Genomic DNA, 19,946 nt, shown 5'->3' with positions numbered 1-19,946 from the left:
CCTGACCTGCTGCACTTTTCCAGCCACACATTTTCAGCTATGTCAATTCAAATCAGTCTCACTGAATCTGCATCTGTCTACACATGGATTAGTGTTTAACTAGCCAGTGATCTGTGATCCTGGCTCACCCCTTATCCCCAAGATGTGTGTTCAGGACGGAAGGGCCAGGACAGCAGCTGAATCTGTGGCTACAGTCCCTCTCCCTTCAGTGATACAGGGGGATCTGGGTTACCAGAGAGAAGGAGCTAAGCTCTTTATCTGATCCTGTGCTGTTACTGTCTCAGAACAGCTTTACTCTGTATCTGGCCGTGTGGTTTCCCTGCCCTGGATGTCTTTGAGAGGAATGTTTAGAGAGAGCTTTACTCCATATTCAACCCCAGACTGTCACTGTACTGGGAGTGATTGATAGGGACGGTGTAGAGAGAGCTTTACTCTGTAGTTAAAATTGAACTGTTTGTGTCCTGGCAGTATTTGATGGAGACAGCGTAGAGCGGTCTTTACTGAGTGTCCTGAGTGTCCTACCTTGTGCTGTTTGTGCCCGATGAGTGTTTGGTGGAGATGTTGTTGAGGGAACATTAATTTCGGTTTAAAAGAGTTGAGAAAATTTCACTCTTTCCCTAACTGTCCCTGTCCTGGGGGTTTGTTTTTTTTCATGGAGGTGGGAGCTTTACTTTGTCTGTAACACTGTGCAGCCCAAGCTCTCAGACTTTTTGAGGTTGACTTTGAGGATTTTGAGGAATGTATTGGAAGCTGATGCAACATCCTGTTTTCTCAACAGTTGCTGTGGTTGGTGCCTCAGTTTTACAACAGTTTTGTCATCCTCTCGGCTCTTACTGACCACATACAGACTTCCTCCTCCTGCTTCAGATCGTTTATACTGATCAACATTTCTTCATTGCTGCACAGGACATCAAGTAACTTCATACTTTTCAGGAGAAGGAGAAGAGTGAGCGAGTGAAGAATTGATGATGAAGTCTCTCTATGTTTGTCTTTCTGCAGTCCTCCTGTCAGTCTCAGTGCAGGCTCGCAGTAAGTACTTTCTAACACTGACTTTTCAAATCCATTTTGTTCATCATACAATTGCCTCTTCCTGATAACCCATCTGCTGTCTGGCATTTAGTTCCCAAACCTGTTGCGGTTCAGCACAATGTGCCTTTTCCTTCACCGTGGTTTCTTCATCAGGGAGAAATCATTACCTTCAGAAAAAAATGAAGGCAGGATAGCATCGCTTACCTGAAGCTACCAAAACATTCCCATCTGAGCTCCGTGTGGGACAGAGCCCACAGAAACTCATGGGACCTTCCAGAGAGTGAGGGGAGGTACAGAATCCTGCAGGCACACCCAGGTTTCAGAGAGATACTGGGACAGAACTGATTGAGAAGTGACAATAATGAGACAAAAGTGTTTGCCTTAATTTCTTACAAATAATACTACAAATACAGAACCCAGAAAGTCAAAACTTTCCACTTGCTGTCACCAATCCCTATAGTTAGCCAACCATTGAGGTTTCCTGAATGATGTGCAGTGACAACCTTTCTCTGGTAGATACAAACTAAACTCAGCGTAGAACGTTCCATCTTGTCTGTTTCAGCCTCAATGCTCTTCTGTCAATATGATGAGTGTTAATTACTGTCGACCAGTGACAATTAACTATTCCTTGTGTGAAGATTCATTGCTCTCAGGTTTCATTATCGATTCATTTACTGCATAGAAAGAGGCCATTTGGGCCATCGCTTGTGTGTGAGTTAACAAAAATCTGACTCTACTTCCCCCAAAATACAGCTCTTGATCCGTATGCCCTTCTTACCAACTGTTTTGAGGGTTTTAAACTAATTAATGGGGGATGGGTAGAGGTGGGAGGTGGAAGTCAATTGGACAGAAGTTTAAAATATCAAAAAGAAGTAAGACAGCAGAGATGCAGGCTACTGAAGAGGCAAATGGGAAGTCTACTAAATCCCAAAATACTGCTTAAATGTTACTCACGTTTCTAACTCAAACACTCTTTCAGACAGTGAGTGCCAAACGCTTATCACCCTCTGTATGAAAACGTATCTCTCCTCAACTCTCCTCTCACCCTTTATTTCTTACCTTGAATCTGTTTTCCCATTGAGCCTGCTCCACCATTCAATAAGACCATGGGTGACCTTTCCATGGACTCCACTGTCCTTATCCACTTGCTGACCATAACCCGAAATTCCTTTTGTGAAGAAGCTGCTCCTTTAACAAGATTAGGTTGTCCTTGTTTTTTTTTCTTTTGCCTCTAACCCAAGCTGCTTCATTTTCAACTGAACTTTAGCCATATCTAAAGATTCTGATGGTGTTTCCAACAAATTTAAATGTTGAGCTACTGCTGTAATTATCTGTCCTTTCCTCACAGAAGGAGGCAGCTCCAACTCCAGCTTGTCTGCTAATTCCCGCAGCTTGGCTTTAACCACCTTTTTGTAAAACCCCCAAGGTCACTTCCTCCACCCCCAGAAATCTCTTGCTGACTGAACGAGTCCTGACTACACCAAGCAACACCAACCAAAACCAACATCCGGAACAACAGACACTAACACTTACAACTCACTGCCTTCAAGTTCAACATCTCTAATCCCAGTTTGCAACTAAACAACAAATCCTGCAAAGAGTCCCCATTCTGTTATGGACCAGGCCAGATCCCTCAAAACCTTTAAGAAGGTAGCCCAGACCTTAACTTTGCTCCTTATTTTAAACAGGTGTAAAGTGGATATTGCAAGAGAGAATTGGTTGGTACAACCACTTAGTTTTAAACAAAACGGAGTTTATTTACAAGATTTGGAGGAGCCGGTGTTGGACTGGGGTGGACAAAGTTAAAAATCACACAACACCAGGTTATAGTCCAACAGGTTTATTTGGAAGCACTAGCTTTCGGAGCGCTGCTCCTTCATCAGGTGGGTGTGTAACAGGACCATAAGACACAGAATTTCTGGCAATAGATTACAGTGATACAATGATACATTGAACAAACCTTGATTATCCAGTCTTTCATCTTTTAGAATGGATTTGCTGGTTTTGATTCATTAATGTGTAAATCCCAGATCTTTATTTAAGTCACATTCTCAAGATAATTTGAGGCTTTATAACAAAAGGCTGATGCCCCCTAGATCTAGTTTCACCCACCAGGAGAAACAACCTCCCTGCTTCTATCTTATCCATTTCCTTCATAATTTTACATATTTTTGTAATATTCTCCCATCGTTCTTCTCAATTTCAATTAATGTCGCCTCAGCCTACTCAATCTTTCCTCATAAGCCATTCCCCTCAATTCTGGAATCAACCAAGTGAACCTCCTCTGCACTATCTCCAGAGCCAATGCATCCTTTATGAATTAAGGCAACAATACTGCAGGTATGGTCTCACCAGCACCCTATACAGCTGCAGCATAACCTCCATCTTTTTAAACTCCATCTCTCTTACAATGAAGGATAATATTCCATTTGCCTTTAGGGAGCAATGTATGGCAGCTTCCAAACCCCAGCAGCTTCTCAAAGTTAAACTGAAATCCTGGTTATGTTGGAGCTTAACTCCACTCGTTCAGGGTGCTTCTATTGTTTCAACTTGTAAAAAAAAAACCCAGGGCTCACAAGCTGTTCACTTTAATGGTTTCAAACAGACTTTTCAATACCTCTGTCTCAACCTCTCTTCATGAAAATATACCTCGGAAAGCCTGAGTATTCTCACACCACGCCAATCCCTAACACCATGGGCTTTTATCTTATTTAGCAGCTTCCACTGAAGCACCTTGTCAAAGATCATCTGGAAATCCAAGGAGGTCATGTCCTCATTAATGACCAACTTTGTTCTCCTTTATCTAACTTGCCAGTTTCCTCTTCAGAGAATTCTAACAGATTTATTTCAGGCATGACCTGCCTTTGATGAAGCCATACTGACTCAGCTGTATTTTACCCTGCACTGCCAAGTTCTCTGCAATCTCATTCTTAATAATGTTCACTAAAATCTTACAAACAACCGAGGCCAGACTAACAGCAGATAATTTCCCATCTTCTGCCTCCCTCTCCTTAACAGAGTCATGCTGCCTGTTTCTGATTAATTCTGTCCCTTTAAATTGCTTCCAATGGTATCCCCACCACTGAGCTCAGACTCACTGGCCTGGAGCTACCTGGTTTATCTCTTGCTCAGTTTTTAAATCAAGGTGCCACATTAGCTTTCCTCCAATCCACTCACATTTCTCCAGCTGTAGATCGAAACTCCATCTCCAAGCGTCAGTGGATTATAATCAGTAAAAAAGACAGTCTCATTGTCTCCATGTTGAGTATATAATCCAAAGTGTTGAAAAGCTGATAACTTCCTTTTCTATCGTCAAGTAGGTTTTCTGATGTTGGTCCAACCTTTTTTGAAAAATAAGCCACAAGTTTCTCCATTCAAGCCTCATTGTCCTGCTCCAATCCCCAAATCGCAAACATTTCCTGCTAATTGAAATGTTTTATTAAAGTTCGGTGCAGTTAATACGCATTTATTTGTTAAAATTACTTTCAGTTTTGCAAAGGCTGCCTGGCATCATTCTGTAGCCCATTCCATTTTCATTTTTTTTGGACCAAATTAGTTAAGGGTGTGGCTGCTTTCCTAATATTAGATCCAAATGCCAAAGGACCTCTCTCTCATTTCGTTGGCTGTCAATGGACGGTTCGGAAAGGAGCTTTCAGTTCTTCATGTTGTCACTTCAACAGCCAGACTCCTCCCCAAAACCCAGTTCACGTCTGGCCTCATAAATGAAACCAAATTTGTTTGTCTTTCTCAGTAACAGTCCTCAGTTCATTAACCTAAGCAAAGATTGATAAAACAAAATAAAATTCATTAAAAGTCACCAAGGATTCTAACATCATTGGATGCAACATTTCAAGGAGACAGCTCACCAGTACTTTCTCAAAGGCAGTTAGGAACAGACAAGAAACGCTGGCCTCACTCGTGACACCCTCATCCCAGGAATGACTAAAAACATCAGCAGTGACTGTGAAGTCGTCTGAACAGCAAATGGAGGCCCATGCTTTTGGGACTTACAGAACCAAGCTATCTGTGCAGTTGGTGTTTGCCAGTGATCATGTTCTGCACAAGCTCCCCCCCACCCCACCACCCTTCTTTTTCTCACTTTGACAGCACTTCCCTCTGTTGCTTCCTCCCTCAAGTGTCAATCAAGCTTCCCTTCAGTACAACAATGGTCACTGTGTTAACCACTTGGTGTATGAGCAGGTTCCACATTCTAACCACTCGTGCAGAGAAGCGTTTTCTGAATCCCTTGGTGATTTGGTGCTGACTATTGTATTTATGGTTCATAGTTTCAGGGTCCTCCACATTTCCTGTTTTTTGATCCTATCGTACCAGTTATGAAACCCAATGAGTTGGTTCACCTTTGTGGAGATTTTAAGCAAATGGTTAACCATATAAATACTCATTGAGTATTCATTCAGGCAGCCATTTTCTATTCAAAAACATTGATGAAGCAAGTGAATCTTTCTCAACCAACCTCACCTGATCAAGCTTGGGTCCAAACCCTTTACTACAATCAGTGATAACTGAACCAACTGCTTCTCATAAGAGACTGGAACCGAAGTTGTATCCTTAATTTGGAAAGGTTTCCCGGTATAGGTTCTCAATCTCGCTGAGGTCTTGTGCAAATTTAAGGGTTGGAGTCCAGAGCAAATTTTCTTAAAGACTGGTTCAATGATCACTGCAATGGCCATTCTGGTATTGAGCTCAACTAGAATAGGTCATCATTCAACCAGACTCCAATTATGTTTGGTTCTGATTTTGGTGTTGTTAAGCAATTTAATTATTCTACACCAGGTGCAGATGGACTCTCCTGGACACTGACTGATGAGTTCTCTTACTCAGTTTAGGTTGAGTGAGACTCTTTTACTGTCTCGAGTCCTCATTCCTGCAGCAATTACAATGCTGTGCCAGCCCGGATCCTGAAGAAAGTTTTCACTATTTGGTTGAAGCTAGGCTTTGTTTTGGGGTTTTGCTCTGGGCTGACCTGGAGGCCCTTTGTTCAGGATATGTCCTGAGTGAGGCTGTGCAATTGCCTTCACTCAAGTGGTGCTTCCCTAAGCTGATGCGGATGCCCACTTCCAGTGGAAAACCCTGCTACTCATATGCTTTACTTGCTGCATTTTCCAATGGTAAAGCCCGTTGTACTGCTTGCTTGAAGCTAGTAGGCACTTTTGCATGGTCACGTTATTAATCCCACCCCTGTTGCTAGTGAAATAATTCCACAAAAGTTGGTATCTTATCACCAAGTCAACCCTTATTTACATGTGGAGAGTCCTTGGCATTGATCCAGCTCCCTCAGAGTGAACAGAATATCTAACATTCCTCTTCTTTTTTTTTCTTTTTTTTACACTCCTGCCTAACTGCGGTAGTGCTTAGTTTTTCCCCAGCACCCATGTTGTGTATGTGCAGGTGTGAGACACAGTGAGAGACACAAGGTGTATGAATCTTTATTCAATTTCCACCACCAGAACGAAAGGAAATTAGGTTTTCTGAACTTTGAGCGAAAATTGTTCCAGCAGGAAGTCATTCATAACGTAGTCAGCAGGATTCAAACCTATGTGGGGAAACCCCAATGGATTTCTAATCCATTGCCTTAACCACTCAGCCATGACTATAGGCCAACACTCGTGTTCTTTTTTTTAAATTTTAACCCCCACACTACCGCCTAACTGCGGTAGTGCTTATTTTTTTCCCCAGCACCCATGGTGTGTGTGTGCAGGTGTGAGAGACAGTGAAAGACACAAAGTGCACGAATCTTTATTCAATTCCACCACCAGGAAGATAGGAAAACACCCGGGTGGCCAGTGACAAACACTGCCCTTCACATCAAAGGGCAGTGCTGTGTGTTCCAAACAGTGAAGGGGAGGGTAGGGACTAAATCAAAATAGAGTTGGAGGGAGAAATGATGCACTCCACTCCCTGCGGCGCCCACCTCTCCCTGAACAACTCCAGGGTGTTGGTCGACACCGCCACTCCTGTTTTTTTTAAGGGAAGAATCCTGTTTCTATTTTTTTCTTTTCTTTTTTTTTAACCCCCACACTACCGCCTAAGTGCGGTAGTGCTTATTATTTCCCCAGCACCCATGGTGTGTGTGTGCAGGTGTGAGACACAGTGAAAGACACAAGTGCATGAATCTTTATTCAATTTCCACCACCAGGAAGATAGGAAAATACCCGGGTGGCCAGTGACAAACACTGCCCTTCACATCAAAGGGCAGTGCTGTGTGATCCAAACAGTGAAGGGGAGGGGAGGGACTAAATCAAAATAGAGTTGGAGGGAGAAATGATGCACTCCACTCCCTGCGGTGATAACTCCTGTTCTTTTTTTTTTAAACCCCCACACTACCGCCTAAGTGCGGTAGTGCTTATTATTTCCCCAGCACCCATGGTGTGTGTGTGCAGGTGTGAGACACAGTGAAAGACACAAGTGCATGAATCTTTATTCAATTTCCACCACCAGGAAGATAGGAAAACACCCGGGTGGCCAGTGACAAACACTGCCCTTCACATCAAAGGGCAGTGCTGTGTGATCCAAACAGTGAAGGGGAGGGGAGGGACTAAATCAAAATAGAGTTGGAGGAGAAATGATGCACTCCACTCCCTGCGGCGATAACTCCTGTTCTTTTTTTTTTGTTCCACCACCAGGAAGATAGGAAAACACCCGGGTGGCCAGTGACAAACACTGCCCTTCACATCAAAGGGCAGTGCTGTGTGATCCAAACAGTGAAGGGGAGGGGAGGGACTAAATCAAAATAGAGTTGGAGGAGAAATGATGCACTCCACTCCCTGCGGTGATAACTCCTGTTCTTATCTGTCAGCCAGGACTCCCTGATTGGACCAGATTAACTGCCCCAATTAGGGAACTCAAATTCTGTGAGGTCCACCTGGCTGACCTTGTTACAATCATTACGCACTCCTGATACTTTTCAAGAGATTCATTTGATCCCTGTTGGCTTTACCTCATAAAAGACTCCTTATTATTCTTGAGCATAGCCTTGATATCTTTGTTCATCCATTGTCCCAGACTCCGACCAGCCTTACTCTTCACTGTAACAGGAACATCATGTCTCTGAACTCTCATTATCTCAGATTTGCAAACTCCAATTGCCAGTCGTCCCTTTACCTGTGGACAGTCTACTCCAATCAAGTTTGAAAGTTCCTGTCCCATGCCATCAAAATTTGCCTGACTCTAATTATATACTACTTTACAATGCCTATACTTTTTCATAACTAATCTAAAACTAACAAAATTATGATCACTGCTCCCAAACGTTTCAGTTGCTTGCCTTACTTTCCAAGAGAATGTCACATTTTGCTCCTTCTCTGATCGGGACAGCTACAGATTGAGACAGAAAATGTCCTTGAACACATTTAACAATTTCCTCACTGTCCAAGCACTGAACACTATGGCAGTCCCAGTCTCTATCTGGAAAGTTAAAATTGCCTTTTATTTCAACCCTATTATCCTTACATATAGCTGAGATCTCTCTACATTTTTGCTCCTCAATTTCCATCTGTCTATTGAGGGCAGATAGAGCAATCCCATCAAGGTGATCATCCCCGAGGTTAATAACGTTGTGAGGGGAATACAGACAGTGAATAACAAAGGTCTTTGTCTCAGGGTGGGAAAGTTCAAAGCAAGGGGCATATTTTTAAGGTGAGTGGAGAAAGAATGAAGAGGGACATGATGGGCAAGTATTCACACAGAGGGTGGTTTGTATGTGAAATGAACTGCCAGCAAAAATGTTAGATGCAGGTACAGTTAGAATATTTATAGGAAATTTGTATAGGGACATGAATCAGAAAGGTTTAGAGCGACACTTTGGCTCAGTGTTTAGCACTGCTGCCTCACAGCACCATGGGCCTGCATTCACTTCCAGCCTTGGGCGACTGTCTGTGCGGAGTTTGCACATTCTCCCTGTGTCTGCGTTGGTTTCCTCTGAGTGCTCAGGTTTCCTCCCACAATCCAAAAGATGTGCAGGTAAGGAGAATTAGTCAGGGGTGAATGTAAAGTCCATGCACCCTGAGTGTCCTACTTAAACGACAGAGTCGATAAGACTGGGTAACACCCATTGGAAGAGGGCAGGCAGAGGTGGCCCTAATTCCCACATCAGTACCACAGCTTGGGTCATTCCAGGGGCTGGTGATCTATTACAGGAAGTTCATACATAACGTGACGTCCATCCTGGCACCTTCGTATCAACCTGCTTATGATGCCTGCTTGTACACACATCAGAGTAGTGTGAGCTGATAGGTGGCCCAGTAGAGAGGCAAAACCAATTAGAGATGTATCTGGGACTTTGGCTTATGCAGAACGTAAATATGCCCAGAGAGGGAAGGTCAATTGGATGGTCATATATTTAGAGTCAACACATTCTGTTAATACCTATATGAATGCAAATTCCTAATAATCACAGATCACAAACCCCTGTTACATCTTCTTAAAGAGGATAAGGCAGTGCTGCCCATACCTTCAGGCCGGATTCAGCAATGGGCTTGAATATGAAGTGGTTTAATTACAGTTTGGACACTGTCCGGGAGCCCAAGTAGCAAATGTGGATACATTGAGCCACCTCCCACTGGCAGATACACCACCGATGGTACCACCACTGGAAAAGTCCATAATGGTTTTAAATTTTCTGGACACACTTCCAGTCACAGCTGACAATATCAGACTTTGGATGGAGACAGATCCGATCCTGGCCAACCTGAAATAGCTGGTGTGATGGGGGAAACCAAAGGGTCATCACAACCAGAAGTGAAGCCTTTCTCAACCGCAGTAGAGGATGGCAGATTATTATGTGGAGCAAGAGTGTCTGCCCCAAGTCACGGTCATCCAGGGGTTTCCAAAATGAAGATGTCAGCCAGGTGGACCTCATAGGATATGAGTTCCCTGATTGGGGTTGTTAGTTTAAGAACAGGAATGTCAGAGATTCTGTTCACTCTGAGAGCTTGTTGCGAGGGAGCTGGATCAGGGTCAGGACTCTCCCTGTGTAAATAAGGGGTGACTTGGTGATGGGATACTGGTCTCTGTGGAGTTATTACAGAGTGTAGGGGAATTCTAAAGAGGGATATCAGGAAGGAGGAAAGCGCATATGAGATAGCATGGCAGAAACTGTTAAATACAGATAATCCAAAGAGCAACTGGGGAGAGAACAGGGCCCCTTAAAGTCAATGAGGTCATCACTGTGTGGAACCACAGGAGATGGGAGGGGTGCTAAATGAACACTTTGCATTTGTGTTTATTGTGGAGAAAGAAATGAAGGCGAGGGAACTTGGGAAAATAAATATTGATGACTTAAAACAGTCTGCATTTCAGAAGAGGAAATGCTGGAGTTCCTGAAAACATAAAGGTGAATAAATCATCAGGACATGGTCATGTGTATCCCAGGGCATTATGGGACGTTAGGGAAGAAATTATGGGGCCTCTAGCAAAGATATTTGTATCATCTGCATCCAAAGGTAAAGTGCTGGAGGACTGGACATTGTCTAACATTATGCCTTTATTGTAGAAAGGCTGCAGGGAGATGCCTGGGAACTATAAACCTGTGAGTCTGACATCACTGGTGGGTAGGGTCTTGGAGGAGGTTCTGAGAAATAGGATTTACAGGCATGTGAAGAAGTAAGGACTGTTAAGGAATATAATGTGGAGGTGCCGGTGTTGGACTGGGGTGGACAAAGTTTAAAAAACTCTCCCAACACCAGGGATAAGGGATAGTCTCCGCCTCCACCCTACTCCGACCTATCACCTTCACCTTGACCTCTTTCCACCTATCACATTTCCAACGCTTCTCCTCCAAGTCCCTCCTCCCTACCTTTTATCTTCTCCTGCTGAACACTCTCTGCTCATTCCTGAAGAAGGGCATGTGCCCGAAACGTCGAATCTTCTGTTCCCTAGATGCTGCCTGACCTGCTGTGCTGTTCCAGCAATAAAGTTTCAGCTTTGATCTCCAGCGTCTGCAGACCTCACTTTCTCCTCGAAGATTTCAACCTACTGCGAATCCTCTTACAAGGATGCCTTCCTTGAAGAAGCTCTCTGCCTCTCTCTATAAAGATTTCAGTGAGTCCCTCTCTCACTGCACACCCCAGGTCATCTCCTCTGCACATAAGCTCTTCAGCCATATTCTGAAGCAGACTCGTTACCACAGCCATATCTCCTTTCTCAGCACCTGCCTACGGAACCGACTGATCCCCCATGGACTCCAGATCACCTTCCGACCAACACAATTTGGACCCAACCAGGACTACCAGTACCTGCAACAAATCCGCAGCCTCCAGCAACGGACCTCCCTCCGGATCCTCCACTCCCCGCATGCAGCCATGCGCCGGTACCTACACTCCCTGCAGCTCGACCTACCCCAGCTCAGGACAACTCTCTCACAGACCTGTAAAGGACCTCTACTGTTCTTCATTTACAGAAGAATCCATAGACTGAACAAACAGTTCTTTCTAGCCATATCAGAAATTAAAGGCAGTAAGTACCAAAAACTTTCATGCACTTACCCCCAAACTCTGGATTCCTCAACTGTTCCAGAACCTTCCATCGGCCTCCAGTCCGGCGCCATTACACACGCGGCCGCTACAGCGCCCGCGGCTATAGCCGCAGACGCCGCAGACGATGACGTCACTTCCGCCCCCACCGACCTCGCAACGTTCATGATCGCGGCCCAAACAACCGCCTCCGGGATCGCCGCACAGACAACCTGCTCTGCGATCGTCATGAAGACAATCGCCAACAGATTGGAAACCTCCGCGAGTATGGGGAAAAACTCTGTCTCCGTGGTCGCCGCAGCTACTTCCGCCCCCAGTGACGTCAGCGACCTGCATTCGGACATCGCCGCATGTGTCTCCGCCCCCCCGCCGCGTTCCGTCACCACGCCTAACCCCGCCCCCCGGATGCGTTCCGTCACCACGCCTAACCCCGCCCCCCGGCCGAATTCCGTCACTGCGCCTAACCCCGCCCCCCGGCCGAGTTCCGTCACCGCGCCTAACCCCGCCCCCCGGCCGAGTTCCGTCACCGCGCCTAACCCCGCCCCCCCCGCCGACCTCTGTCCCCGCCCCCAGGCCTAACCCCGCCCCCACATCCAGCTCCAGTCCCACACCAGATCCTAGCTCCCCGCCCTGCCGTGTGTTCACCATCCCTCCGGACCTGCCCCTCTCTGAGGATGAGAGATCAGTCCTCAGGAGGGGTCTCACCTTTGTTCCCACACGTTCTCGGGTCAATGAATTCAATACACGGAGTGACATTGAACGATTCTTCCGCCGCCTTCGCCTCCGTGCCTTCTTTTTCAATCAAGACCCTCACCCACCCTCTGACGACCCCTTCTCCAACCTCCAACACACCCCGTCCACCTGGACACCCCGTGCTGGCCTCCTACCTGCCCTCGACCTCTTTATTGCAAACTGCCGCCGCGATATTAACCGCTACCTGAACTCCCACCCACTCCAACCTCTCACCCTCGGAACGCACAGCCCTCCACTCCCTCCGTTCCAACCCCAACCTCACCATCAAACCAGCTGACAAGGGAGGCGCAGTAGTAGTTTGGCGCACCGACCTCTACACCGCTGAGGCCAAACGCCAGCTCGCAGATACCTCCTCCTACTGCCCCCTTGACCATGACCCCACCCCCCACCACCAAACCATCATCTCCCAGACCGTCCATAACCTCATCACCTCAGGGGACCTCCCATCCACCGCCTCCAACCTCATAGTACCACAACCCCGCACCGCCCGCTTCTACCTCCTGCCCAAAATCCACAAACCTGACTGCCCCGGACGACCCATCGTCTCAGCCTGCTCCTGCCCAACCGAACTCATCTCCTCCTACCTCGACACGGTCCTGTCCCCATTAGTCCAAGAACTCCCCACCTACGTCCGTGACACAACCCACGCCCTCCACCTCCTCCAGGATTTCCGCTTCCCCGGTCCCCAACGCCTCATCTTCACCATGGACATCCAGTCCCTGTACACCTCCATCCCCCATCACGAAGGACTCAAAGCACTCCGCTTCTTCCTTTCCCGCCGTACCACCCAGTACCCTTCCACCGACACCCTCCTTCGACTGACTGAACTGGTCCTCACCCTGAACAACTTTTCTTTCCAATCCTCCCACTTTCTCCAAACAAAAGGAGTAGCCATGGGCACCCGCATGGGCCCCAGCTATGCCTGCCTCTTCGTAGGGTATGTGGAACAATCCATCTTCCGCAACTACACTGGCCCCACCCCCCATCTTTTCCTCCGCTACATTGATGACTGTATCGGCGCTACCTCGTGCTCCCACGAGGAGGTTGAACAGTTCATCCACTACACTAACACCTTCCACCCCGACCTCAAATTCACCTGGACAGTCTCGGATTCCTCCCTCCCCTTCCTAGACCTTTCTGTTTCTATCTCAGACGACCGAATCAACACGGACATCTACTACAAACCGACCGACTCCCACAGCTACCTGGACTACACCTCCTCCCACCCCGCCCCCTGTAAAAACGCCATCCCATTCTCCCAATTCCTTCGTCTCCGCCGCATCTGCTCCCAGGAGGACCAGTTCAAAATACGCACAACACAGACGGCCTCCTTCTTCAAGGACCGCAATTTCCCCCCCGACGTGATTGACGATGCCCTCCAACGCATCTCCTCCACTTCCCGCTCCTCCGCCCTTGAGCCCCGCCCCTCCAACCGCCACCAGGACAGAACCCCACTGGTCCTCACCTACCACCCCACCAATCTCCATGTACAGCGCATCATCCGCCGTCACTTCCGCCACCTCCAAACGGACCCCACCACCAAGATATATTTCCCTCCCCTCCTCTATCAGCTTTCCGTAGAGACCACTCCCTCCGCGACTCCCTTGTCAGATCCATACCCCCCACCAACCCAACCTCCACTCCCGGCACCTTCCCTTGCAACCGCAGGAGGTGCAACACTTGCGCCCACACCTCCCCCCTCACGTCTCTCCAAGGCCCCAAAGGAAACTTCCATATCCGCCACAGATTCACCTGCACCTCCACCCACATTATCTACTGCATCCGCTGCAGCCGGTGTGGTCTCCTCTATATTGGGGAGACAGGCCGCCTACTTGCGGAGCGATTCAGAGAGCACCTCTGGGCCACCCGGACGAACCAACCCAATCACCCTGTAGCACAGCATTTCAACTCCCCCTCCCACTCCACCGAGGATATGCAGGTCATTGGACTCATCCACCGCCAAACCACAACAACGCGACGGTCGGAGGAGGAGCGTCTTATCTTCCGACTGGGAACCCTCCAACCACAGGGGATGAACTTGGACTTCACCAGTTTCTTCATCCCCCCTCCCCCCACCTTGTCTCAGCCGAATCCCTCCAGCCCGGCACCGCCTTCCTGACCTGCAGTCTTCTTCTTGACCTCTCCGCCTCCACCCTACTCCGACCTATCACCTTCACCTTGACCTCTTTCCACCTATCACATTTCCAACGCCCCTCCTCCAAGTCCCTCCTCCCTACCTTTTATCTTCTCCTGCTGAACACTCTCTGCTCATTCCTGAAGAAGGGCATGTGTCCGAAACGTCGAATCTTCTGTTCCCTAGATGCTGCCTGACCTGCTGTGCTGTTCCAGCAATAAAGTTTCAGCTTTGATCTCCAGCGTCTGCAGACCTCACTTTCTCCTCCTAAGGGATAGTCAGCACTGCTGTGTGCAGGGGAAATCATGTCTCACAAACTTGATTAAATTTTTTGATGATGTAACCAGAAAGATTGATGAGGGCAAGATGGGAGATGTTATTGACTTGGTCATTTTGCAAAGCCTTTGACAAGGTTCCGCATGGTAGACCAGTTAGTAAAGTCAGATCACATGGGATTCAGGGGAAGGATGTGAAGTGGATACAAAATTGATGTGATGGTAGGAGACAGAGGGTGGTGATGGGATTTTGTTTTTACATTGTACCATGTGGCCACATTTGAGGAATATTCTAAGATATCATCCATCGTATTACAGCAATTGACTCCTTGATCAGTGTTGCAACACCCCCTCCTCTTTCACATTCCCCTTCCCCCACATGTCTCATCTGACGGTTCTATACCCAGAACGTTGTGCTGTCAATGTTGCCCCACCCTCAAAGGAGCCTTCCACATCCATCACAGTTTTACCTGCACATCCACCAATATCATTTATTGGATCCGTTGCTCCCGATGCAGTCTCCTCTACATTGAGACTGGACACCTCCTAGCAAAGCGCTTTAAGAAACATCTCCCGGATACCCGCACCAATCAACCCCGCCCTGTGGCCCAAAATTTCAACTCCCCCTCCCACTCTGCCAAGGACATGCATGTCCTGGGCCTCCTCCACCGCCGCACATTCACTACCCGGCGCCTGGAGGAAGGATGCCTCATCTTCTGCCTCAGAACACTTCAACCCCATGGCATCAAAATGGACTTCACCAATTTCCTCATTTCCCCTTCCCCCACCTCATCCCAGCTCCAACCTTCCAGCTCAGCACCACCCTCATAAGTTGTCCTACCTGCCTATCCTCCTTTCCACCAATCCACTCCACCCTCCTCTCTGACCTATCACCTCCATCCCCACTCCCATTCACCTATTGTACTCTTTGCTACCTTCTCCCCACCCCCACCCCCTCTCATTTATCTCTCCACGCTGCAGGCACCCTGCCTCTATTCCTGATGAAGGGCTTTTGCCCGAAATGTCGATTTTCCTGCTCCTCAGATGCTGCCTAACCTGCTGCGCTTTTCCAGCACCACTCTAATCTCGACTCTGGTTTCCAGCATCTGCAGTCCTTGTTTTTACCTGTTTTTACCCACCCTCAACTACGTCTCTGCAATAACAAATAAATCACATACCAATGTGTTAATCTACACCCTCAGCTCGTCTGCCTTACTCACAAGTAAATGCCATCCAGCCATGCCACACTCCCTTATGCCCTCACTTGACGATATTCACACTGCCTCTGGATTTCTTTGGATTGTCTTCTTGGGTCAGTTAGCTCAGTTGGCTGGGCAGTTTGTTTGCGATGTGGAGTACTGCCAACAATGCGCATTTAATTCCAATACTGTCTGAGGGGCCCATGAAGGTCTCAGGTTCTCAACTGTGCCCCTTGTCTGAGGCAGAGTGGCCCTCAGGTTAAATCACCATCAGTCAACTCTCTCTAATGAGACAGCAGTTCTCTGGGATTATGACTTATTTATTTTTTTACTTCAGTTCTCCTTCTTCATGTCTCTGTGTATCGCCTTCACCCTCTGCAAAACTTCCACTGCATCCCCCATCCCTCTGCTATGACTGATGAATGAGCCAGGTTGCTGAAGGCTGGCTCGGTAATAGAGTAAAAAGTGATGGGAAATAGAAAAGATTCTGCAGGGAGGGCCCTGAGTCCTGCTCTTCAGATCACTCTGGGTCTCCTGGAAACTCTCAGGCACCAAAAACTCTCATCAACCAACAGCAATAAACACCCACAGTCGAAACACAAACCACCTGAAGCCTTCTGTTGTGCTCCAGCCTATAGCTCATTCCACACTGTCCCAGGTTAGTTTATAAGCCATGACTGAAGAATGTGATATATTTTCTCATCATACAACAGATTCAGTGTTTTACCTCACTGTTTGGTGTCTGTGCTGTGTTCATATCCTCTCTCTCTCTCCCCTCACAGCTTTTTCTGCTCAGGGTTGGTCAATGACAATCGTGGATGGAGTGAGGGCTGAGGAAGGAGGCTCCGCTGTCTTACCCTGCAGCTTCACCCACCCTGACACTCACCTCACACTCACCGGCTCCATCTTATGGTACAAGGGGAAATCACAGGCTTTAATCTTTAAGTGTATATATCCTGGTCCAGACCATTCCCAGGGTGAGCTGTGTGAGAATGTGAGACAGCGGGACGGTGGGAATCGATTCAGATTCATGGGGAACCTCAGCAACAAAGATGTCTCAATAATGATGGAGGGACTGAGCCTGAGGGATGCTGGTTTCTATCGGTGTCGTGTGGAGCTCAATATCGGCAAGTTTCATACACAGTATCGAACACGTCTGAAAATGGAAGGTGAGGAACAATGTTTTGATGTGTCACTGCCCTGACAGCTCAATGGGGACAGGCTCCACCAGGTCCGGGAGCTCTCGGGTTGGGTTCTTCTCCTGGTCTCTTCCAGTTGGTCCCAGACAGGAGGCAGTGAGAAGGAGAGTGTGTGTGTGTGAGAGAGAGACCTGGCTGGGATTTACAGACCAATCCATTTCCAACTCTGAAACCTCCCACAGTCACTCATTTGCTGTGTTCAGACTGGCTTCAGTTTTTTGGGGCAGGGAACAGACACAAATCGTCAAGGATTCAAGCTCCAAGACCCCCGACCAATGACAATCCTGCTCTATCGATATTGGGTGAGAAAAAGAGATCCATAAATTCCAAGCCCTCATTGGATGAGCACGTCGCAGAGTGAGGGAACCCTCAGCTCGCATTGGCTGAAAACCTCACTGTTTCTATCTTCGCTTTCTATTGGCTGAGCAGAAAATAGATGGATGGGGGGGACTAATACTCTGCAGAAGCTAATGTCCTGGGGAATACTTTCCAATTCATGGCAGATTTGTGAAATTTGAATTTGAAAGCAATCTAGACTGAAAAGCCAGTATAATAACGACCATGTAGGCACCTCTGACAAAAAAAACCTGGTTCACTCATGTTCCTTTCGGGAGGGAAATTTGCTATCCTTAATGGTCTGACCTACATGTGAATCCATACCCACTGTCGTGAGGTTGACTCGTAACTGCCCCCTGAATGACTCACTCTGTTGTAGACAAGGAGTGAACCCAGGAGTGCAAATGGAGTTGTGGCTTCAAGAGTAGGTTATAGGCTGGAGGTCCTGTAAATTAACACACCTGACTCCAAAGCATATTGACCAGTTAGAAGCGTGATGGAATACTCCCCACTTGTCTGGAAGAGTGCAGGAAAATATATTGCTGCCCTGACACTGTTACTGGGTCAAAATCCTGGAACTCCCACCCAACAGTATTGTAACAATAAAAATAACAATAAAATACACTGCAGCAAGGCAGCAACACTTCCTCCACCAGCACCTTCCAAAGTAATGACCTCTATGATGTCAGTGTAAAAAATGGCATCAGATACAGACCATCCTGACTGGGAAGTACAGTTATCTTTTCATTGTTCAAGGGGACGTGGGTGTCACATGCTCGGTCAGCCTATATTGGCCATCCCTAATTGCCATGGAGAAGGGAATGGTGAGCTGCCTTCTTGATCTGGTGCGTTCCCTCAGCTGCAGGGACATTAGCGATAAGGTTGGTTAAGGATTCCAAGGGCTTTGTCCCAGTCATACTGAAGGAATTATGAAATATTCCCAAATCAAGATGATGAGTGCATTGGAGGGAAGCTTGTAGGTGGTGATGTTCTCATGTATATAGTGGAAGGAAAGTCATTGATGATACAGCAGGAGATGGTTAGGCCGAGGACACTATCCTGAGAAACTCCTGCAGGGATGTTCTGGAGCTGAGATGACTGACCAACAACCACAACAATCTGGGTTTGATTCTAGTCTGAGGTAACAGTCTGTGTGGAGATTACACATTCTCCCTGTGTCTGTGTGGATTTCTTCTGGGTGCTCTGGTTTTCTCTCACAATCCAAAGATGTACAGGTCAGGTGAATTAGCCATGCTAAATTGCTCATAGTGTTCATGGATATGTAGGTTAGGTGTATTAGTTCAGGGTAAATGTCGAGTAATAGGTTCGAGTAGGGGAATGGGCCTGGGTGGGTCACTCTTCAGAGGGTTGGTGTGGACTTGTAGGAGAAAGTGAGGTCTGCAGATGCTGGATATCAGAGCTGAAAATGTGTTGTTGGAAAAGCGCAGCAGGTCAGACAGCATCCAGGGAACAGGAGAATCGATGTTTCGGGCATAAGCCCTTCTTCAGGACTTGTAGGGCCAAATGGCCTGCTTCCACAATGAAAGGATTCTATGAAACATCTTCCTCTGTGCCAGGTCTGACTGAAACCCATGGAGGTTTCTCCCCTCGGCTTCCCACTGGCTCAGGTTCCTTGATGCTACACTCGCTCAAATACAGCCTTGATGTTTAAGGCAGTCACTGACACCTTCCTTCAGTTTAATTGGCCTGGTCAGACCCACCTTGCTTTTTGTGGACAGGGTATACCTGGACATTGTTGGGTAGATGCCAGTGCCGTAATTAGAACAAGAACAAATAACAATACAGCACAGGAACATGCCCTTCCATCCCCCAAACCAGTGCTGACACATTTTGCCTTTCCATACTAAAACTGTCTTCACTTACAGGATCAGCATCCTTTCCTATTCATGTATTCATCCAGATGCTTCTGGAATGCTGCGATAGTGTCTGCTTCCACCACCTCCACTGGCAGTGCGTTCCAGCCACTCACCCACCCTTTGTGTGAGAAACCTGCCTTGTACATCTCTTAATACCACCAGCACCACCCTCCCCCTCACCCCCTCCAAACCCCAGCCCCATTCCTTAAACCCATGTCCTCTAGTAATTGACCCATCTACTCGGGGGAAAAACCTCATATATTCCACTTTATCCCTGCCATTCACAATCTTATAAACTTCTATTAGGTCCCCCCTCAACCTCCTGTGTTCCAGTGAAAACAAACCCAGTCTATCCACCCGTTCTTCACAGCTAAAATCCCCCATTCAAGACAATATCCTGGTAAACCATTTCTGTACTCGCTCCAAAGCATCCATATTCTTCTGGGAATGTGGTGACTAAAAGTGCACCTAATATTCCAAGTGTGGCCGAACTAAAGTTCTTTAAAGCTGCAGCATACCTTTGTCTGTCGTTATACTCAATGCTCCTTCCAATGAAGGCAATGATGCTGTGAGCCTTTTTCACTCCCTTATCTGTCTGCGCTGCCACCTCCAGTGAGCTGTAGACCTGCACATCCAGATCCCTCTGCATATTAA

At 47.3% G+C, this 19,946-nt stretch overlaps 1 protein-coding gene across 1 annotated transcript in view; it reads left to right on the top strand.

Moving 5' to 3' along the window:
- The first annotated feature begins 905 nt into the window (after nt 1–905).
- Nucleotides 906–19,946, top strand: part of LOC122547977 (uncharacterized) — a 35,882-nt gene continuing 16,841 nt past the window's right edge. Inside the window, exons 1-2 of the mRNA XM_087974853.1 lie at nt 906–1,029; nt 16,663–17,049. Coding sequence (XP_087830979.1) covers nt 966–1,029; nt 16,663–17,049 — 451 coding nt within the window. The 5' untranslated portion in view covers nt 906–965. The remainder of the gene's footprint in view (nt 1,030–16,662; nt 17,050–19,946) is intronic.

Source organism: Chiloscyllium plagiosum, unplaced genomic scaffold, assembly GCF_037043375.1.
Source record: "Chiloscyllium plagiosum isolate Xiang-an unplaced genomic scaffold, Cpla_swu_hap1 HiC_scaffold_2, whole genome shotgun sequence".
In the NCBI taxonomy this organism is placed as follows: Eukaryota; Metazoa; Chordata; class Chondrichthyes; order Orectolobiformes; family Hemiscylliidae; genus Chiloscyllium; species Chiloscyllium plagiosum.
Note: the sequence above shows the minus strand (reverse complement) of the source record. Positions and strands in the feature narration are given on the sequence as shown.